This window comes from Phascolarctos cinereus, unplaced genomic scaffold (genome assembly GCF_003287225.1).
Source record: "Phascolarctos cinereus isolate Bilbo 61053 unplaced genomic scaffold, phaCin_HiC Scaffold_2;HRSCAF=192, whole genome shotgun sequence".
NCBI classification, from domain to species: Eukaryota; Metazoa; Chordata; class Mammalia; order Diprotodontia; family Phascolarctidae; genus Phascolarctos; species Phascolarctos cinereus.
Window position 1 is genome coordinate 36,095,506 of NW_027555625.1, and position 23,473 is coordinate 36,118,978.

A 23,473-nucleotide genomic window follows, 5' to 3' on the forward strand; every position below is an offset into this window, starting at 1 on the left:
TCATTTGGCATGACCTCAAGGCTTTTCACCATCCAACACACCTTCTTCTGCAACCTCTTATGCTCATCAATGCCCTTCCTCAAATTGGTGCCCCAAACTAAACACAGACCTGCAGGCATGGTACAGCCAGGCCTGACACATCGGGATGGGTACCTCCTCAGTCCTGGGCGCCACTTTCCTCAATCCAGACTAAAACGACATTAGCTTTGGTGATCGCCATATCCCACTGTTGATTCACAGTCAGCTTGGAGCTCATTCAAATCAAATGGCTTTTTAATCAAATGGCTGGCTCCTCCACCTCCCCTTTAACTTGTCCAAATAATTCCTGAACCCTTATCTCAATTTCATTAGCCTAATTAGACCTAACGTTGCAACTCTTTATCAAAAGCTTTTTGGATCCTGACGCTCAAATACCCAGGTGGGCTTTGGGCCACTTTCAAATCCAACAAGCATGACACTCATTCTGAGTCCCTGGTAAAAATGTTAAAAGTGCCCACACCGGGAGGAGCATGCATCCTTGGGCTGTCCCATTAGAGACTGTCTTCCAAGCTACCACTGACTCGTTAAAAGACAGGCAGCTAGGTGGTGCCAAAGCGCACAGAGTGCAGGCTGGGAGTTAAAACAACTCATTTTCCTGAGTTCAGATCTGGCCTCAGAAATTTACTAGCTGTGTGACTCTGGGCAAGTCACTTTACCCTGTCTGCCTCAGCTTCCTCATCTGTAAAATAGGCTGCAGGAGGAAATGGCAAACCACTCCAGTATCTCTTCCAAGAAAACCCCAAACGGGGTAACCAAGAGTCAGCCACAAATGAAATAATTAAACACAACAATAGGGTTTTTTGTTTTTAAAGGATGGCAGAGATTTGGGTATATAAGTACTGAAGAAGGAAGCAGGTGATAGAAGGAGACTGAAGCTTCTTTTGGGTCTACAGCTCTGAAATTGCCAAAGAGGGGCTTGAGGCTATTGCCACCATTTTGAAGGCTCCAAAGGTGTATTTCTTACACTGGCAACCACAGTGTCACCACAAGGTCATGGAAACAGGCCCCCTGCATCCTCATGACACCCATCCCCTTTCCTAGAGTGACATATGACATGGTCGAGTTGCCTGCCCCTCCCCTTTCTTCTGTCCCCTGATCCTGACTGAAGCTGCTGGATGCCCTTCCCAATTCCATTGGGAACTTGGGTGGGCCTTAAGAGGCATTTGAGGAAGATGTGTATGTGAGGTTCATTGCTTTGTGGATATATGAAAAAATGACCCAGACATGAGGTCGTGTGGAGTGATGGCAAGCGTCAGCCTGAGAGTCAAGAAGTCTCCCTCGTGGGTCTGACCACATTCTGAGATCCATCCAAAACGGTCTTCCCTTTGTTTCTTATGCATGACTCTCCATCCCCCCCCCCCAAGTCTTTGCCCAGCTGTCCCATGCCTGGCATGACTCCCTTCCTCACCTCCATCCCTCACAGCCCTGTGATTTCATTTGTACGGGAAACTTCCCAGGTGAGGAAAATTCATCCATCAATGCAGATTGGCAACTGTTTTGCATTGTATATAATCTGAGGATTGGCCAGAGCCTTGAGAAGTTGTGCCTCACCCAGGGCTGTCAGAAATGTGAAATAACTTCCTGACATAATGTGGCAAAAATGAGGGCACAAGGGAAAAGGAAAAGAGAAGCCGCCCTTCATGTCCTCCCAGAGTTCAGACCTTAGAGTTAGCACCCCACAGGAAGAGACTCTGGGTTTTACTTCCTGGCATAGGGAGAGGGAGGGGGACTGCCACTGGCGTTATAATCCTCCCTTGAGTAGTGAGAATTATGAATGAATTGCAGTTATTCCATAGTCCAATGGCATTCATAACAAGAAGCTGTGCTTCAAAGGAAAAAACTTTCAAAAATGAGTCTTTTGCTCTTCTTATGACCTAGGCCAGGTAATTCATAGAGGGTGAGCATACCATTTGAGAAATTTCCTCATAGAGGGCCATCTTAGACCTGATCAATAGACCTTGCCTAGACCAATCTCCCAGCAGCCACTAACACAGAACAGAGCTGGTGGAAAGAAGAAGTGAAGCAGTTCCTCTCCATTCCACATTGACCAGGTCTTTGCCTTCTGAAGCTAGTCCGAGGGGCCTTTGGACTTTTAGCAGTGCATCTCTTTTACTCTACTTCCAAGGGGTTTTCTTGGCCCAAGTTTCAGGAAAAACATCTTACCTGCTCTGGACTCATATAAAGTTTGGTCCCCACTTGTCCTGTATGCCTGGCATAATCAGGCATTGGGGTCAGAACCGTCTGTTCTTCCTCATCCTGGTCCATGGCAGTCACCAGCCCAAAGTCACCAACCTTTACCACATCGTCCACTGTAAAGAATATGTTGGAAGGCTGGGAAAATGGCAGAAGAGGGAGTGAGGAGAGAGGCAAACAATGGAAAATTAGCACCCAGAGGGATTACTGGAAAGAAGAGTGAACCTGATCCAAGGCACAGGCCACTCTCAACTGTGAATGAATGGGTAGTGGTTTTGAATGTGGCCTGTCAAGAAAAAGAAAACTGATTCAATGATGCTTAATTAATCTCTTACTCCAAAATATCTGTGACTGGAAATGCAGTCCTTCTACCCTGTGTATTCCTACTGATAGAAAGCATGACCCCTCTACATCATTAGTAGACGAGTCTCCTTGAGTTTGCTCTCTGAACTTTCTTACGCTGCTTTTTGGACCACAAGCACTTGTCCTCTCCCTCCTTTCTTTTCTCTCACTTTCTCTGTAAATACATAAGTTAAAAAAAAATAAACCCTATCCTGAGAATTCCCTGAAGCATACTGAAAGGAAACCAATCAGCTTATGATGGCACATGAGCAACTCTACCAGTATCCAAACACCCCAAACCAATTAAGATCTCTTTTCAGATCTACTCACAAGCAGAGAATGACAAAATCCACATAACTTATTTTCACCACTATTTCAAGTTTCCCCCTCAACAACCTGGGCACCAAAGCAGCTAACATGTAGCCAGACTGGCATTATAACGTCATCATTTCTCTTACCAGGCCCCTTCCACGGCAAAGGCATTAATCTGGCCAAAAGGCAGGAGCAGATCACAGTGACTAGAACACCGGGTGCCAGGGAATGTCAGAGGGACCTGCCTGTTTAGACTGTATAGACGGGGATTGTTTTTCTATCCCTAGTGTCTAGCAGAGTCCCTGGCATGTAGTAGGCCAGGGGTGGGGAACCTGCAGCCTCAAGGCCACCTGTGGCCCTCTAGGTCCTCAAGTGCAGGCTCTTAATAACTGCTTGTTGAACTGAATATATCAGAATGCAGAGTTTACTCAACTAAAGCTAAAAGGACTCTGCTGTGCTTTCTTTTCTCAAACCCTAGAAATCCTTTCATAGAGGAATGAAAATGGACCCCAAGAAACACAAAAAGGCCCCTTTGCACAGATTCACTTCCAGGAAGGATAACCTGGTTTCTAGAAAGCAAACACAATGGGAAAGAGGCTCCTTTACTCTCTTCCTGGAATTCTGCAGTATTTCGTTAAAGAAGGCACACCTCAAACATGATACTGTTGAGAGTATCAATCAATCAACCAAAGTCACCTCCATTTTGTCCAACTAGTGTCTGGTACAAGTCTCCCTGAATAAAACTAAAACAGAACAGTAATAGTGCTACCTGACAAAACTTCCCTTTTTACCTTCCCTGATCATGGGAAATGTACATTTACAGAGCTGGCTCTTTCTACCCAAGCAATAAGCAGTTATTTTGTGAAGCCTGAGAGTTATTATTCTCTGAAGTTAAAAATGTCCTTTTCTTTCCTCCCTTGGTCTTCTCCTTCCAACCCAAGAATCCATTGGTTGGCCCCTGACCTTCAGTGCCGGGCAGTGACTCCTGATCCCTACTGGCCTGTCACAACTACTACCCAGTCAGCTACCTACGTGCCCCTGCCAGGTTGTTATAACTGTCCAGGGAGGTCCAGCTTTGATTAAAAAAAAAAGAAAAGAAAAGATTTTAAGGATTCATCCCAAGACAAGAAACACCAGGTGAAAACTCTTAGCTTCAGTTACCTCATCTATAAGAGGAAGGAAGTGGAATTACTGTTTCAGCTTCCTTGCAGCTCTTAAATTCTATAACTCATACAACTAAGGAATATCCAAGCCAACCACAAGTACGTCTTAGTTTTTTACACGCAATTAAAATTGCTACATCACTGGTGCCTTAAACCCTATTATCATTATTATTGCTGCAGGTGGACAATGAGTCTTATTCTAACATGTAATTTTATGATTTCTTTTTCTAGAACTACTTATGTACAGAACATTATGACTAAGTAGGTAAGTCCTTGGGAGTTGCCCAAGTTATCTATAGGCTAAGTGACTTGAGCAGGGTCACGCAATTAGTGTCTGAGGTAGGATTTGAATCTGAGTTTTCCTGACTGCCACCCTAACTCTATCCAAATGCTATGCCATAACAGAAGTTAAATAAATGTATACTGAAGTGAATTCCTTTAAAAAGGAAGGGATGACCCATTTTCCTGACTCTGAGGCTACTTCTCAATCTAATATCTTATGCTGCCTCTCAAAAAATGAAGTTTAGCTCTTTATGGAGTGATGCCAAAAAGCATCATGGGAAATGTGAAACAGCAAAAACTGAGAACTAGTGGTAAGAACTAATTCTAACCCATACACTGATCACTTCACATGGAACAAAAATCTGTAAGATCAGAAAAGAAGCTAAAAATTCAAGCAGTCTGGACCTATGACACTTGTTTACTTAAGAAGCTTAAATTAAAAATGTTATTTTGATAACTGACCATACCTACCTATCAAACACAGCCATGATCATTTGGAGCAAAGCAGTTTATGCTAAAGCAAAAGTTCACTTACAGCAAGTAAAAAGCATCAGGCAATCCAAGGTGAGTGAGAAATACTTGCTCAATTAAAATACAGATGTACCACTTTGATACTTTCCAGCTGTGTGGCCATGGACAAGTCATTCAAACTCCCTGAACCTCATTTTCCCCATCCATGAAACAGAGATCACACCAGTGCTGATGTTGTGGACAAAGGGGAGGTTGTGGTGAGGGCCAAATGACACAGTGCAGCTTCAGTATGCTGAAAACCTAAGATGCTATGTACACATCCATTGTCATTCTTACTGCTATTAGTAATAATTAAAGGAGCAGGAACATTAAGGCAGACAGTGCTGTGCTCTCGCCATTGCTGCTGCCTAAGACTGAAACACATGATTGAAGTAGGTTTAGCTGTAGGGAAACTTAATCTTTCTGAGACATAAGCATGAAGTTATCAGAAAGTTCTGGGGGCTCTCTTCTTTGGCCACTGCTACTGACAATTATTTTAAAAAAAAGACGGATTCTATCTCCACATCCTTTCCCTCCTGACCCTACGGCAGAGCCATGAGCGAGCAGGGCAACGTCCAAAGGTCATGGAAAGCATCAGGGAACAGGGAAGAACCCACTCATCTGACAGTAACTACATGAAGAAGCAGAGACGGGGCAGGCAGACGTTCTCAACGGCACGGCCTGCCCTGGGAAAAAGCAATGTCCTTTGGAAAGGACCCCAAACCGTGTAGGAAGAGATTTCTCATGCAATCCCACAAAAGAGGATCTATTGGGAGCAGGATCATGGTACTTTAGAGATAAAAGGGACTTTAGAGAGAGATCCTGACATCCTTCATCATCCCACCCTCACAAATGAGAAAACAGGTTCCTGATTCCTGGGGTAGCTCCTTTGGAAATGATCTAAGGAAGAGGAAGGCCCTCAACCCCTAAGGTGGCATGCGCTTCTAGGATACGCACCTTGAGGTCCCTATGCATAAGTCCTTTACTATGCAGAAACTCCACAGCCTCTGCTATCTGCAGGAAGATGTGCAGACACATGGCCCTCTCTCTCTCCTCCAGGGCACACCTCTGGTTCATCCAGTCCTTGAGATTCTCCTTTCTGCAAAGCTGCATTTGAATATAGAGATACACCTTAGGTGAGCTTGGCTGGAGCTTTTCAGCAGTGTTTTTAGTGAGGTCCAAACTTAAGGTTGTCGGTCTTGGAGGAGAAATGGACAAAGGGCTTTCAGAAGAAAATTTCCACTCAGACTGCTGGACCCCGGAGAGCTTGCGTGCACACGGGGTGCCGTTGTGCAATGCCACGGGTCTGAGGTCCTTACTGGGGGTGTTATCGCAGCCAGAGTCTTCAAACACAATGGAAGAAGACGTTCTGTCCCTGGACCTTCTGTAAGGAAGGCCTTCGGAAGGACAGAGTTCAAAGGAATGGCCCTCATCATTGCCGTCCATCGTGTCATCTTCGACGCCGCAGTCTGTGAGGCAGCTGTCCTGCAGGTTCACCCCAGGGTCTCCTGAGCCGCTCACATCCCCATTACTGGTAACAGAAAACTCCAGGGGAGAGAAATGACTGTCAGAACTCTCCTGGCCGTAAGAAACCTCTACGGAGAATGAACTCCTCCTCTCAGAGGAAGGAGCTATGATTTCAATATGTTCCTTTGTGGAGAACGGATCCATTCTGCATATTTTGACTGACAGCGCATCCATCGGGCTGGGACAGCTGAGAGGCCAGTCAGTGCTGTAAGATAATAAAGACAGGGGAGATTGTTCTGCGTTAAGACCCCTCTTTCTTTCACCCTTTGTACGATACATTAATGATTCACTATGCATGGAGCACTCTGAAACAATCAGTCACATATTTAAACCATCTGGTGCTAACAGCAAAGATTTTAAAATGAAAGACAGAAGCATAAAATAGTGAGTTCCATATTATTAATCCATTTGGACAAGTCAACTTAAAAGGCTTTTCTTATGCTACAGTCTCAAAAGAAATCACCAGGGGCTATCATGCCACAGAAGGAAGGTTTTGTTTTTTTAGCTGAAAACTCTCTTGGGGAACCCTTATGTCTGGGCCCAAGGACCAATCTCAGGAGTTGTCTGTCCACTTTGGATTGTGCCAGAACAGCGTCACAAATAGCCCTGAACTGGTCCATTCCTAGCTTCTCTGTCTTCCCTACCCATTTTGTTAAATGTGTATTTAGCCACTTGCCAGCCTAATTCCCAGAGCCCCTGAAATGATTCAAATGGTAATGGGGGGGGGGCGGTGTATATATTTCAGCAGGCCTACAATCTCACGATGGGGCTACTTCTGAAGAAAGCACGCTAAACTAAACCCAATGGATCAATACTCTGAGTGAGTAGAACACATACGTTAAGAGATGCTCCATTTATCATCCTTCAGCTGAGAAGGGGCTGGTGTATAGGATCTGAAATTGGTACATCCTTATTATTTGAGAAACTTTCCTCCCTTAACTGTTTGTATTTATTTTGTTGATCTTGTCCAGATTTTTTCTTTTGCACTATTCACTATAGCTATAGTAATCTATAGCTATAGCCATGATCCCTTCCTGAGGATATTAGGTTACTTTTTTGCTCAAGCATGGAAAGAATGAATCCATTATTAAAGCCAGCAGCAAATCCATTAAAGCATATTTTGTACAAATAAAATTAGCCAATTCATTTGACCACATGTTGGTGGGGGGGAGGCAGCTAATTCCTTGTTAGGATTTCATTTATTTAAAATGCCCAGCAGGTCTCGGTTTTAAAATGTGCAGTCCAAAAGTACTTAAGAAGACTTATAAAACACTGTTAATTTCCAAAGTGAAAGATAGCACAAAAAAAGGATGAATATGTGAATGAAGGGAATTAAAGCAGCCCACAGAATGCTTTATACTTGAGAAACATCATTTGCTAGTTTCTCATTGAACTAAATTTCAGAGGGCCATACTAAGGAAAATAATTGTTCTCAAAAGCAAATAAGAAAACAAACACACATATATGCATGTATGTACATATGTATATATATGTATGTGTGTGTACACACACAGAGACAGACACAGACACATACACCCCCCAAACTTGGCCTCAGAGAGCAGTGAGAAAATGTATCTAGTTCCATTCTTAGCAGAGGTTGGGGCCTACAGGCACAAAATATGGAGTAAATTTAGACACTTGATCACTACACTAGTTAGTTTTGCTACACTGCATTGCCTTTTTCTTTGTTTTTCATTCTGGTTATAAGGAGTGGCTCACTAGGTAGTGGAAGTGAGCAGGATATATTCAGGAAAAAAATGATCTAAAGACAACAGATATCAATATATATTTTTGTTAATTACAAAAAGATTTGGTTGACAAGTGGTCAGGAAGTTATAAGAAGCCTGACCACTAAGAGCCAGAATGTGCCGCTGTTCTTCAATTTTTAGAATTCTCCCCTAAGATACGTAAACAATCTTCCTTCAGACAAAGGGAAAGCCTTCCGAGAAGAGAACATTAGCGAGGAGGTCACCTTTCATCTTTCAGCCAGAGCTCGTCCATCTTCTCCTGCCATTTTTCTGGTGGTGCTTCCAACCAGGCATTGAAGTATCTCACAATTCCTGGATGCTCAAGCTTGGCTAAAGCCTTCACTTCTCGCATCACCTTCTCACGGGCCAATTCCCTGTCATTAAAGATGTAAAGCACTGAGTTGTTCATTTTGACAAATTCATCGTAAACAACAACAAAAACCCGATTTTCTAAATTGCCTCCTTACCTCACTCTCCAATTAGAAAGACAATATTTCACTCACGGGTATAAGATTAAGTAATCCTCACTTCTCTGTTTCAAACTGCAAGTCTTAAGAGAAAGACAGGAAAACGCCTTAAAGGGTCTTTCTTCTTTGGGGCCCTTGTCATGTGGCAGGAAAACAATTCCTCATTCAAAAAGGGCTTTTTCGATTAATGATGGAGTTATTTATTCATTCACCAAATCAGTATCCACTAAGAGCTTACTACAGGTCAATCCCTATGCTGGGCTTTTAAGAATCAATCTCTACAGTTTTAAATTCTTGCTTGATCCTCCTTGACCAATCAATCGATCTCTATGAAGTTGTTGGTCAGCCATTTCAGTCGTGTCTGACTTTTCTTGACCGCATGAACCTCTGTCCAGGGGGCTTTCTTGGCAAAGATACTACAGTGGTTTGCCATTTCCTTCTCCAAAGGCAAATGGAGGTTAAGTGACTTGCCCAAGGTCACACTGCTAGGAAGTTTCTGAAGTTGGATTTGAACTCAGCTCTTCCGGACTCCAAGCCCAGTGCTCTATCCCTGAGCCACCTAGCTGCCCCTACTGTATACCAGACAATTTGCTGTATGCTGGGGATACAATGAATGAGACAATCCCTACTCACACAGAACTCACCTTCTAATGGGGGAGACCATTTTTTTTTGGCAAGGTAATTGGGGTTAAGTGGCTTACCCAGAGTCACACAGCTAGTAAGTGTTATGTGTCTGAGGCCAGATTTGAACTCAGGTCCTCCTGACTTCAGTGCTCTATTTACTGCTCCACCTAGCTGCCCCAAGACAATTTTTTTATATATATGTATGTATATATGTATGTGTGTATGTAACCATGTGCCACATAATGGCTACGTATAAAAATATGTAACATATACAGTATAAATACAAAGTTAATACATACACATACACACACACACAAAGCAGTTAAATACAATGTAGTCCAGGAGGGAGGGCACTAGCAGTTGGTGGGAATATTTCATGCAGATGATGGTAAAAAGTGGCAAAGCTCATTCCATCTGCTTCTGCTGCCCTGACTGGTTTGAACTCATGGAACAAGCTGCCCCTCCCAGGATGAGTTCATCACCTCTAAACTCGCCACCATGCTGCTAACTTAAGCCCTGATTGGCCCTGATTAGAGAAGGCAGACGCCGGATTCTCAGATCACTCCACCTTGCATCTGCTGCCTTGCCTGGTGTCAATTACAGAGAGTAAGATGCCCTCTGGTATCCAGCCCTCTGCTTCCCTGCCTCCTTTTCTGTGTTGTCTTCCCCTTTAGATTGTAAGTTCACTGGGGGCAGGTACCATCTTTCTTTTTATTAATTGTATCCACCACCTTAGCACAGTGTCTGGCACTAGCAGGTGCTTAATATTTATTAGTTTGGATTGAATGGTACTTGAGAAGCATTTTAATTTTTTTTTAAATTTATTTTTGTTTGTTTGTTTGTTTTTGGCTAGACAATGGGGTTAAGTAACTTGCCCAGGGTCACACAGCTAGTAAGTGTTATATGTCTGAGGCCGGATTTGAATTCAGGTCCTCCTGAGTCCAGGACTAGTGCTCTATCCACTGCACCACCTAGCTGCCCCTTGAGGTGCATTTTAAAGGAAGAGAGGAATTCTATGAGTCAGAAGTAGAGGTCATGCATTTTAGGCACAGGGAAGCCAATGCAGAGACAAGGAGATAAGAGATGTGGTGTAATGAGCCCTCAGGACCAGAACGGAAGCCTGTGTAGCCAGATTACAGAATGCAGAAGGGAGAACAACACCCAGTAGAGCTGGAAAGGTGGGCTGAGGCAGGCTCTGTAGGGCCTTAAAGGCTGCACAGAAGGGCCTCTGTATTCGAGAGGCGACAGCAAGCCACTGGAGTTGGGGGAGTGGGAGAGTCACGTGGTCACTGTACCCTTGGACAATTCAGGAGACCAGTGAGGAGGCTGTTGCAATAACACAGGTGAGAAGTAATGAGGGACTGAGCTAATGTGGAAGCTGTGTGAGCAGGAAGAAGGGGCTGGATGCGTGGAGAGGGCAAGATTGGGGAACTGAGTGGCTATGTGAGACGAGTGAGAGAGAGAAGAGGAGAGTTTCATGCTAAGTTATGGACCTGAGGCACTGGAAGGACGGTGGTGCTTTTGACAGAAATAGAGAAGTCTGAAATAAGATGATGAGTTCAGTTCTAGACAGTTGAATTTGAAATGTCTTGGTGATATCGAAAGTCAAATAGGCAATATAGGGACAAATCTCAAGGGACAGACTGGGGCTTGATATGTAGATCTGGTACTCTAAAGGGAAAAACACTCAGGGTGTAGGGGAGAGCAAATGCAAAGGCACGGAGGTAGGAGCTGAAGCATTGTGTGAGAACGGCAAGAAGGCCAATATGGCAGAGGGCTGGAAGAGAGCAATTGTACAAAATACGGCAGGGCAGGCAGTGCCAAGCTCTGCATGCCAAATTGAGGAGATTTTATTCAGTCCTATAGATACCAGGAGTTTGCTGGGTAGGGAGAGGACACCATCAGATCCCTGCTTTAGGAAAATCATATAGGCAATGATGTGGAAAATGGACTGGGTCAGGTAGACCAAGGAGAAGGCTGACGCAGGAGTGGCCCAGAGATAAGGAGGAACTGAGCTAGGATACTAGCTCTGTGTGTGAGTGAGTGAGGAGGGGATATAGACCAGAGATGCTGTGGAGGTAGAAAAAACAAGATCTGGTCACTGACTGGCTAGATGAGGCGAGGGAGGGGTAGGAGCTGAAGGTGACACTGAGGTTGTAACGCTGGGTGATCAGAAGTACAGTGATGGCCCTGGAAGTGAGGACATTTTGAAGAACAACCATGTTGAGTCGGAGATATCTGGTAGTCACCCAGCTTGAAATGTCCAAAAGGCAGCTGGTAATGTAGGACTGAGGCTCAGGAGAGAACTGGGCTGTATAAATAGATCTAGGAATCATCTACATAGAGATGATAATTAAACCCATGGGAGATGGTGAGAGCATACAAAGAGAAAAGAGAAGAGGCCGAGGACGGAGCCCTGGGGGCCAACTCCAGTCAGCAGAAATGACATGGATGAAGATGCAGCAAAGCAGGCTGAGAAGGAATGGCATGACAAGGAGGAGGAGAACCAGGAGAGAAGGCCATGACATAATCCAGGGAGGAGCGCCTCCAGAGAAAGTGAGCGGCAGAGCGATCCAGAAGGGTGAGGATGGAGCTTTTTGGTGACAATTCCTTCTAATGCTGGTTTCTGGATAACAATGCCCATTTTCTACATATCTTCCCAGTACCTGACTTAGTAGAAGAGCTCAATAAAGAACTAATGACGGCAGATTACTAGCCTCAAACAAGAATGCTATGTTGCCTTCCAGGCAATCTGACACTACCTCACATGAAGGTTTTCTCACAAAGAATGGCCCCCAACTTTATTATAGAGTCAACATTCATTACCTATTGGGAAGACGGATTCTTTTGATGGCATAATTGCAATCATCAACTTTGTTTCTAGCTTCAAAGACCACTCCAAATCCTCCACGACCCATACACTGGATCGGCTCAAAATCTGTTAGATATCTGAAAATGAAAATTTAACAACATGCTTTAAATAGTAAAAATGCAGGAAGAGCCCAAATCTACGTCCTTAGGAGGCAACGCACAAGAAGCCTAAACGCTGAAGAGAACTCATCATACCCACTACATGTGATCCTCCCTACTTCACAATCCTGTTTTTCTTATCCACACAGAAAGACACAGCTACCACTTTGGTCCACTTAATTCACTCAGGCTACCCATATGAAAAAGGTAGACTAGTTATCTTTTGTTACCACCGATATTTCAAGAATCTGTGATTTCACTGATGTGAGTACTTACTCCCTCCCCCAATGCAGATCGCAACCTCTCTAGAATGGTCTGTGAGAGCTGCTGTGGCTGTCAGTGATGAGCCTCTCCACCTTAAAGTTGGTCCCTGAACAACATAAGTGCGGTCCGTCACTGAGCTCACACTTGGAGGCTTCTGGGGGGCCCTGCCAGAGGCCTGCCCTCCACTGGCTTAGCTTTTGGAAACCCAGGGTCACCTCCATGTGACGATGAAAAGGATAAAAGATTGTCATCATGACTCTAAGTTTTACACCCTCTTGTCTTCTTTGTTAAAAACTTTAAATCAGTTTTGGTCCGGAAGATAAGATTGATGCTACTGAGCAAAAAAGGGATTTTATAAATCAGCTCTCCCCCTTCATCTCACAGTCGAGGAAACAAAATGTTATTTACTTGGCCAAGTGCCCACAGATAGAAAGTGATCTGTTTACTGATGCATTTTATAAATGAAGAAACATGACATCAATATGGCCCGCCATCACTATCCGACTTCCAAGGCTACAGAAACACACGTCCTAGTTGTCCAATGCCCTTTATTGTCTCTCTGCAAAGCAAATGCTTTTCTATCTTCTTTGGGAATCTGAAAACAAGCTTCTATTTCACTGGGAATAATTCTCATCTGTGCTCTTCTGTCCTATCACTCAGAGCACAGACACGAATTCCTCAACTCTCTACACACTTGTGCTCCCTACTCTCACTGCTGCTTTAAACCAGACAGTTTTTCAGTAGCATTGTCTCCTTCTTTGTCTTGGTACATAGATCTAAACTGGATTTCATTCCATTATGTCGGAATTATTTTTAGCTGATGATCTCTCTAATTACCAGTCCTACTCAACACTGCCAGAATTGATCATTGGCACGTGGTGGGAGAGCGCTGGACAAGACGTCCTCTGAAGTCCCCTCCAACTCTCAGGATTCTCTCATCTACAGCCTTCACACACCGGCTCGGCTGGCTAATTCAGCCGGCTACAGCGTGGTCCTGATGTGGGGAAATGACAGATTCAGCTCTCTGCGGGCGCACAAAGCAAAGCCACTACAGCCGTCATCTGCTTCCCTCACTGGAACTAGTTAATCTCAAAATGTGAGTCCCTGGCCACAAAGGGACAGATGAAAGAGATGTGTGCCTCCCTACACATCCCATCCCTGCCTCTGAAAAAAAAACCAGCATTCAGTCACTGTCCTGTTAATGGAGGACGTGACATGAAAGACAGCCCACTATGCAGACACTGTTCATCTTATGAAAACAGATAATCGTCTCCTTTTACTTACGGGGATTACAACTATTAGAAAGGTCCACATACTGCAGACCAGCCTATTCCCAACCCACTATCAAACATTCAATGATTTCAGAGTTACTCATTAAGACCCCTCATTTCCCTAACCTCTTATTTGATGACTGCTTGACTGAGGGGCTATTTCAGAATTCACATTTTCACCAGAAGCCAGACACAAGAAGAGTTCACCAATGAGCTCAGCTGTTCTCCCATCTGCCGGCCTTTTCTCAGTCACAGAGTCACAATGCTCCTGGATCTCTCTGTGCGCAGCTTTTGGCTCTGCAGACCACCCTGGATTCTCCTCCTAATTGTCTGACTCTTCCCTCTGCCTCCCACCCTTAATGCTGTGCTCCCAGGGCTCTATCCTGGGCCTTTTCTACCATCAGCTGTCATGGTGCCATCATTACCTCTACACAGACAACTTCCAACTGTATACATCCAGTCTCAGACTGTGTTTTATCTTGAGTTTCAGGCCTGTGTCACTCCTTATCTGTTATACATCACCCCTATATTTCCCATAGGTTTGACAAACTCATCACCTCCAAAAAGAAGCTCACTCTCTTTCCCCCAGACCCTTCCCTCTTCTACACCTTCCTATTTCTCTGGAAAACTCCACCATAATCCTAATAGATGTAGGTTCACAACCTCGGACTTAGCTACAGAATCACAGAAACAGAGTTGGAAGGGACCTCAGTGGTCCCTTCTAGTCCAACCCATACACAGAAGGACCGTTATTATATACCTGACAAGTGGTCACCCAGCCTCTGCCTGAAGACCTCAAAAGAGGGAGAAGCTACTACCTTCAACAGCAGCCCATTCTACTCTGGGACAGCTCTACTTGTCAAGAAGCTTCTCTTGATGTCCAGCCTCATTGGGCCTCTTCAACTTCTGGTGTCAAACAGAACAAGTCTGATTCCCCCCTCTATAGGAGCCTTGGAAACACTTGAACATAACTGTCTTCCCCACAAAGCCTTCTCTTCTCTTAAACTGTCTGCCTACATCACTGATTCAAGGCCCTTCACCATGCTGATCACCCTCCTCTGGGCACCAATGTCCTGGCCCAGAACCAAATATACTATTGCAGGTGAGGTTTGATCAGTACAGAATGCAGTGGGACTCCCACCTCTCTATTCACAGCAATGAAGGCCCTTCTTAACATAGTCTGGGATTGTATTGGGCTTTTTGGCTGCCACATCACATTGCTGACTCATGCGATGGTCCACCAAGACCCCCATATCACCTTCGTCAGCTCCTGCCTCATCTACTGCCACATCCTCCTGACTCTTCACCCTGCTTCTGGCCTCTCCCATCTCCAAAGCTCTTCTACTCAGCTGCCAACATAATCTCCCAAAACCATAAGCTACTCTCGTACTCAAGTACTTTCAGTGGCTCCCTATCTCGACGATAAAATAGAAGCCACAAAATCCTTCACAGCTGAGCTCCAGTCTGCCCTTCCAGACATTTAGAATGAATAGATAACGGAATGTGTGAGGACTGAGTGCTTCATTCTAGATGTTAACTGTAACTTTCATGCCAAACTGAAACACTAAGGTGGCAGGACTTTCAGCTTTTGCTCGTCCTTCTCTATTCCAAATGCTAAGAAACAATGAGAACTCAGTGAACAGACGGGCAGAGAGAGCAGTTCACTGGCTGATTGAGCAGCTTCCCAACAACCCGGCCGCCTCTACCTGATATTCCAATTATCCATGTTTTTACTACCTCCTTTGACCCCAAAAAATCAAAGGCCGAATTGCAAACCCAGGAGCCACACAGCCAGCGCATCTTCCTCTGAATGTAACTTCACCACTTCTTTTTTTGTTTTGTTTTGTTTGTTTTGGGCAAGGCAATGGGGTTAAGTGACTTGCTCTGGGTCACACAGTTAGTATAGTGTCTGAGGCCAGATTTGAACTCAGGGTCAGAACAAGTCCTGACTCCAGTGCTGGTGCTCTATCCACTGCACCACCTAGCTGCCCTTACTTCATCACCTTCTATAAAGGTATTTATTCTGTTCCCTTGGTTAGGGGACAACCTGCAGAGTGGAGGGAACCTCTGCTACTTCCTACCTGTTCACCCTTCAGGCTCTTTGTGTGAGAAATGAAAGGTTTTGACTACATGCTCTGACCCGGGTTGCACCTTTCTCTCCCCACCTTACCTACTGTGCCAAATGTTCAGTTTCCATCTGTGAAAGTCCTCTCATTTTCTCACTTCTTATTTCCCACACACAGCATCAGGAAAAATAAATAGTGCTTAAAAGATTAAGCTGCTTGAGAGGATAAACATCAGGTTCCAAACAACGCGTAAAGACTAAAGGCTATCCAATGATCTTCTAGCAAAAGCAGATACAAATTTAAGTGGCTGATAATTGAGCGCAGAAGTCAAGTCATACTAGGTCTCACTATCGTTTCTTCTCAGATACAGTGTGCTCTCATCATACAGGAGAAACGTACATCTCTAACATGATGATACTGGACTCTTACCTTGATGTATATCCAGAGGACTTGGAGTCGGCCCAGCTGCCGTCACTGCCCTCACCACTTACGGACTCATACTTATTATCAGTCTGACACTGAGTTTCAGATTCCTTCCTTTGCTGACATTGATGAAAAAAAGAGTTGTCCCATCAGCATTTCTATACGGTACTAATAAAAGCCAGTAATCAACAACAAGAAAAATGATACTATCCAAAATAACTATGAAATGTACCAAACATATGAGAGTCAACCTACTAAGACATATCTAAGACTTACATAACTACAAAACACCCCTCCCAGAAATAAAGGGAAGCAAATGACTGAGACTACTCATTAGAGGGCCATGCCAATATAATAAAAATTTTAATTATAGAGGCGCCAGATGTATCTGCAGCACAACTAGTGTGGCTAATGCTTGAAAAATCATTCTATGCTGTCAATGAAGAGAAATGCTTCCAATGATATAAAAGCCAATTGCTGTTTCCAGTTTACGTTGTCTGAGTATAAGATCTAAAAACTCTATGACACCAAAGCAAATACAAAAAGGAGGGGTAAAGAAAATCTGTACAGGTTTTCTATGTCCATAAAACTTTCAAATAAATCCCGTTAAAACCACTCACTCTATGAGGATTCGGGTGGAACAGTCGTCGCACAATGAAAGTTGTTGCTATGATGCAAAACAGGATGGTAGCAACTATTTCTTTCCACCAGTGCAGGAGGAGGACGGGGTCCTTCTTCCGGGTGTTTTTGTTATAACTGCCGCTGTCAAAAAACCTCACAGTAATCTGCGTGCTCCGCTTGCTCCTCTCTCTCTTGTAGTACGGTAAATAATAGCCATTATCTTTCAAAAAAAAAGACATTCATACAAAAAGATTAACTGAAATATCACTTGTAATAAGTTAGAGATAAAAAAGGATGAAATGAACTAATTTTATCTTTCTGTTTTAAAGTCTGCCTGCAAGCAGCTCATCTACAACTGAGTATTTAATTGAAGCTAAAGGTCTATCTATTTAGCACCGAATCCTTTTTTGGCAGGTCTAAATAAACTCAAACAGTCCAGCTCACTCCCATTTGGCTCACTTAAGACTTTGTCAAAGATGAGCTTCCCCTGAAGTTTCCTTCATTGGTCAGTAACTCGTACATTAAATTCATTCTACCATGAAATCCTAGAGCATCAAAGTGGACAAATCATTATTTCTTTTAGGAATTGTTGAAACACCAACACACAATATCCTAACATACTTAACTTAGAACACTTCCCTTTTTATCAGTTTTGGTGAAGAAAAACACAACTATTTCTCTGCCTTAGCAGCTCACCATCCTCCATCTAACTTCTCACCAGGCTATAACCTGATAATCAAGGCCACGTCCATCCTGTCAGCCACTGGTGGGCTCCCTTTTACTGTGTGTCTTCCAACACCCATACAAGCCTAAGAAAGACCACTTGTCAGGGACTTTTTAAGGGGACTCCTGTTCTGAAATGGGACAGACTAGCTGTCCTCTGATGCCCCTTCCACCTCTGCGACTCTGATCATTATTCTGAGGCAGGATGGTGGAGGAGACAGAGAGCTGGCCTCTGACACGTGCTGAATATGTAACTTCTTAGTGCCTCAGGGCCTCAGAAACTAGATGTTACTGATACTACATCAGCAGGTGTTTTCTACTCAGGAGTTCCCTATATCAATAAAATTACAGGTCCCAACCAAAAAAAAAATCATGCTACATATGCTAAACTTATGCTCAAGAAAAAATACCCCACCCTCACTGCTCTACCTCCAAAACTTCTTTGTATCTCCTTTATCTGCCTTTACAGTAAGACCATGTGATAATCAGACAATTATCCACCAATTCTCATTTTTTCTGTTATCTAACGATCATGGAGGAGGAGAACTCAATGTCTTCATACCAAGGATATTCACACTTACCATACGGATACTGCAAAATGGAAAGTGCACCATTACTATATTCTTCATGAGAAAACTTGTCATTACTAAGACATTTGTCAAATTCATCAGAGCCCACCAAGACAGGAGTCCTAGAAGGAGAATCTACAAATAGAAGGGGAAAAAGTCTCAATCATATGTGATGACATGAATGAAAACTCCTTCATAGTTAAGTATTCTAAATAGGTTTTTGCTGAGGAAATACAGTTTTTGTCTTGAATATTTCGTAATTATTAATGGTGAAGAGACTTTTAAGTAGCATGTTAAAGCACATTTTATGAACCATAACATTCAGTAAAGAAACAATTGTCTGTACAACATAAAAAAGCTGTAATCTGCACTTTACCATTAAAATCGGTTTGTAAAGAAGGTGAACATTTAGCCCTCCAGTTCATCAGTAAAACCTGATCTTTCAGTATCATACAGAGAGGGTCTTAAATCTATAAAACGCCTAAACAGCCACAGCAAAGACGGCAATGACTAGGACTTGTGAGACTCTTAAAGCTGTACAATGGGGTAAATGTTTTTATTACTTACGAATTAAGGGCTTCCATTTGATTGTGGGCAAAGGAATAATTGCATTTTCATTATTGACAGATTCCAAAGCCTTTGGGTTCGTAGGAAACTTTTCTGAAATCCTGACTGATGACTGCAGGTACAGCTGACCTCTGTACATCCCTAAAGGGTGAAGCAAACAACAACGATCCCACTGACAACGTGAAGGAGGGCTATTTTTCAGCTCTTCTCCCATGAGCGGCATGTTTCTAAGAGAAGCCGCACAGTACACAAAGACCTCAGGTTTGGCGAATAAGTTATTCTGCTGATATTAGAAAATACCACTTCTTGTGGACCTCGGCTGATGGTCAGAACTGAATGCAAAACATAAATAACTCTGCATTCTGCTCCTTTGGGCGCTGAGGTGTACGATTCTCATCTGCAAACGTCCAACCAAAAGATACAGACGGAAGCTGCTTCTGGATCTCTCGAATCACACTCTGCTGTGGCTTCACTCTTGCACATGTCCGTGTGTGCCATCAGTTACTTACGTACGTGCTCCATCCCCTCACCAGGGTGAGGACCACTGGGTTTTGTCTCTGTAACCTGCCAGCTAGCACCCTGCACAGAGAAGGGGCTTCGCAAATGTTTGTCAACCTGAATTTAATCTCACCAGGAGAGAAATTACAGTACATAGCAAGTAATCAAAGGGAGTTTCATCCTTTCCCCGCCCCTTCCTTGTCTAATCTGAACAAAACGTTACATATATTTCCTAAGTAATGCTCCCTCCAGATGCTGGCTTGTCAAAGGTACTGACCCATATTTCAGATTACAGACTCTTGGAAGACGAGAATCATCTAATGGGGAGTGGGAGTGACAAGTCACGCACGAGACGAGCAAAGAAGAAAGCATCTCAAACACCACAGTGGGTGTTGGGATAGAGATTAAATCAAATATAAAGTAACGCTATGACACAACTCAGGGGGGCCCCACCAGCCAGTAGACCCAGTACGGTTACACTATTTCTTCCAGTGCTGTTTAGCAGCAGGCAAGTAAAAGGTGATATTTTATTTTCAAGTACTGACCCTTTTTTTGAGACTACTGGAGTAATTATGGGAGAGGAAGTTTAGAAAATAATTTTCAAGAATATTTTAAAATGATCATTACTGCAATTGTGAAAAGCACCATATTAAAAACTCAAGTCCTTCACTGGCCATACATAGGAACACCAGAATTTTCTTCAAATTTGTGGCTGAATAAATGGTTAGAAAACATGAATGTGGATTCTACATTTACCAAGCTTCTTTGGTATAGGTCCCCACATGAACAAAATTTAGACAAGACAGTCCCTTCCCATCATTCCCCCTCCCTCTCACAAGGGGCCAGGGAGATATGATAAGTGGCCATATCAGAACACGAGTCAGGATACTAAACAAAAGCAGTGTTTATACTGAACAACCCGAGAAAGACTTGGAGGTTAACCCAGGAACCACAAAAACAACGACTTCCACTCAGTCTTACTCTACAAACATCTGAAGTCAAAAGGAAGTAAGAAAAGCCCAGGTCTTCAGGACCACAATCCCTCCAATAAAGGACATACTCTCCCTTACCTAAATAGACACTGTTCTCAGTGGCTCCTCGGGCAGCTTCCACAATGTCTTCTTCATCTTCTAGAACTTCACTTTCAGATGAGTAACTTGTATCATCAAACAGACTAATTGGAATGACTTTCCCATCTTTAACCAACCAGGCCGAAGCAATTGGAGTGCAAAACTGAACAAAAAGAAGGTTAGAGTTGGACTTTACCATCCAAGTGGCCATCTGTGCACTAATTTATGCAATTGTATGTAGTCTGAATTACAGAAGGATCTCGGTGCCAGGAGAACCCCCCCCAAAGGATGGCGGCTCTTCATCCCACCAGAGAAGCCCTGTAAACGTGACAAACACTTGGCAATTCTAACTCTGCCTCTGCAGTACCTGATACTCCCACTCCAGATGTCCACCTTTCTTGCTAAAGGCTAGAACCTTCCAGTCGGTGACGGAGACCTTTATCACAGTGTCCTGCAGGGCAGCTTCCTGTTCCTCCGCGTCTGAAATGATTTTAGACTCTCCTTTTTTAACACTGGATTTAAAATCACTTTCAATAAATCCCGCTCTAGTTTCCATCTCTGGAACATAGCGCAGTTCAAAGTGGCCAACACTGAAATTCCACCTTAAATTTACAAAGGCACATTTTAGAAATTATATTTAAATAACAAAGCTAAGCATACCACTTTTCTAGTTTAAAGAAACACATACCAAAGCTTTAAGTTTTGGCGAAAGGAATCACACCAATTTTGGCTCAGTACTTGAACATATTGTTGTGATGACTTATGTCACTAGAGGGCGCATGAGAGCTTTTAAAATATCACTATCATGAAGATGACTTAAGACCTTACGTTTTGAGCAGAACATTTTGAATATATGTGGGTTTCAGACACTGATGCTCTTTCCACCCAAACATTCTAACCCAGATTCAGAATGGTTTTATAATAGCAGAACACAGTAAAATAATTGTACACGTGACCAAACCACCTGCAATCTGCCATCTCTCTATTTTAAAAATCAGTCCTGAATTTGGAGTCAAAGGACCTAGATGTGAATTCTGGCTCTCTTATGTAGCACCTGTGTAAACCTGTATAAGTCATTAACTTCTCCAGGCTTCAGCTTCCTCACCTGTAAAATGAGTTGGACCAGATGACCTCCAAGGGCCCCATCTAACTTTAAAACCTATGTGCCTATGACTCAGACATGGAGTTTCTGGACTCACCTACCCCAATAAAACAACAATACTGGCTCTTTCAGGATACTGTTTTAATTTTTCAATATTTAAAAAGCCACTGAAGGCCATCTGTTTATGTGATGTCCCAGGAGTAGAAAAATCATTTAAATATGGACAAGGTATTCTCTGTCACTCAGCTATAAAACAGCCGGGCTGGAAAATGACTCATCCGACTACATGGCTCCCAGTAAAGATTACATTTAGAGAATGGATCTTAAGACGTAACAGCTCCTGCTGCTGAAGCCCTGGCTGAATGGCATGTCAAAGTGTGAGTTAAGTTCTCTGCTGCCTCAGCGCTCACTACACACTGGATGGACTCAATTCCATCAGGGGGAGGAGTGCGGGCGCCAGGTTGTCAGCGGCTCTCCAGATCACTTCCACTCACAGTCTGGACTAAAGGAAAAAGAAGAAGCATTCATTGGCATCTTGATGAGGGACTGCTTTCAGTGAAGAAAGAAAAATACTGCATCAGAGCAGACAAGCAAGACCTAAAGCCTAGCTTATTTTTAAATGAGGGAAACAATGATCTAACAACGTCATCATTCTGCAGGCAAGTTTAACTTTAAAGGTGCTTGATGCAAGCACGAGGCAGAGTTAATAATTAGGCGAGCGGTTCAAATGGAGGACATCTCATTCTTGTGCTTCACTATAGCATGACATAAAGGACAGAAATGAACAAGGAGCCAGGCAAATCCGAGTTCTAGGCCTAACTCTGATGCACCCTGGCTGTGTGACCCTGGGCAAGTCACTTAACCTCTCAGTGTCCCAGGTAACCCTCTAAGACAATATGTGGTAGAGAAGATGCCACCTGGCATGCATAGAGGAAGCCCCTCATTTGGAAGTCTGCTAGATTAATGAAAGCATGGGTCTCCATGTATCGTAATATATTTGTGATACGAGCAACTTGCTATTTGCAAAGAACTACATCAACAGAAAAAATAACTCTGAGATAAGAGGCACAAAATTACACTTCAAGACTCAAAGGTGTAGTCACCTGGTGAGGAGAAATGAGAACAGCACAGTGGGTAGAACAAATTGAGCAGAAAGTACTGTTAACTAAGCTGTCTTTGCTCAATGGTGTGGTCATGAAAAAGATCCCAGTCTTTAGGGAACACTTTGATAAACACGGTCTAGACATTTCATTTGAGAACACTTGGGTGGCTCTGGGATGTCATTAAGGAGCACACTTATCTCCGAGGGTACAGATCACAAACTCTCCAAGCCTCCTCATCCTCTGTGCTCCCACAAATCCTCAACGTGGGACATGCCAACATCCCAGAAGCTTACTCTAGTTCTGACACTGCACATAAGCCAGTGTTGCACGTGGGCTGTCTGATGGACGTGTCTTGACCTTGCAGGATGACTAGCTCACCTCCTTTTCCCACTATGCATATTTCTGTGATGATATCTTTTATGGCCCTCAGTTTTTCATTGGTAAAATGCTATACTTGACTCACTCCCACAACACTTCCCTTCATAACTTTTTGAGTGATCTACAACCATCATCCTTTGTCAACTGTGGTACTCTACACTTTGCAAACACAGAGCATCACTGGAAGAATATGGATGTTAAAAAGATGAACCTTTGTTTCAGAGAGAGGTTTGAGGTAATAAAAGCATTGCACAATTTCCCAAATGGAATCCCATCCGCTCTTCTCCTCCTGTCCATCCTGGGTCCAGCTCACTGTCCATCTGTAGTGACTGTCCCAGGTTTACTAGACATATTCTCACTTTTATGGGCTGTCCATCCAATTGCAGATCATAGACAGGATGAGAGAGATTCTTTATTCACTTGGCTTTTTCCTGAGTTATCATGGATCTCATCTAAGAGGCCCTGCAAGGTCCTGGGGCTGGATACAGTCAATATAACTTCTTCTATAGAAGGAGAATCTGGAGGGCTTCACCATCTATGGGGAAACTTTCTTCCATGCATGTGCATTCAGTGCTGGACAGCCTCCATGTCAAGAATGATTTGATCGGAATTGTGAAGGATCTCTAGTTTATGCCAGACAA

At 43.5% G+C, this 23,473-nt stretch overlaps 1 protein-coding gene across 1 annotated transcript in view; it reads right to left on the minus strand.

Moving 5' to 3' along the window:
• The window catches only part of EIF2AK3 (eukaryotic translation initiation factor 2 alpha kinase 3), a 74,532-nt gene that overhangs the window by 10,027 nt on the left and 41,032 nt on the right, over positions 1 to 23,473 (minus strand). The window contains exons 5-14 of the mRNA XM_020979069.2: positions 20,617 to 20,851; positions 20,250 to 20,412; positions 18,682 to 18,822; positions 18,127 to 18,249; positions 16,822 to 17,042; positions 16,208 to 16,320; positions 12,034 to 12,156; positions 8,341 to 8,490; positions 5,799 to 6,573; positions 2,203 to 2,370 (exon numbers count right to left, since the gene is read on the minus strand). Coding sequence (XP_020834728.1) covers positions 2,203 to 2,370; positions 5,799 to 6,573; positions 8,341 to 8,490; positions 12,034 to 12,156; positions 16,208 to 16,320; positions 16,822 to 17,042; positions 18,127 to 18,249; positions 18,682 to 18,822; positions 20,250 to 20,412; positions 20,617 to 20,851 — 2,212 coding nt within the window. The remainder of the gene's footprint in view (positions 1 to 2,202; positions 2,371 to 5,798; positions 6,574 to 8,340; positions 8,491 to 12,033; positions 12,157 to 16,207; positions 16,321 to 16,821; positions 17,043 to 18,126; positions 18,250 to 18,681; positions 18,823 to 20,249; positions 20,413 to 20,616; positions 20,852 to 23,473) is intronic.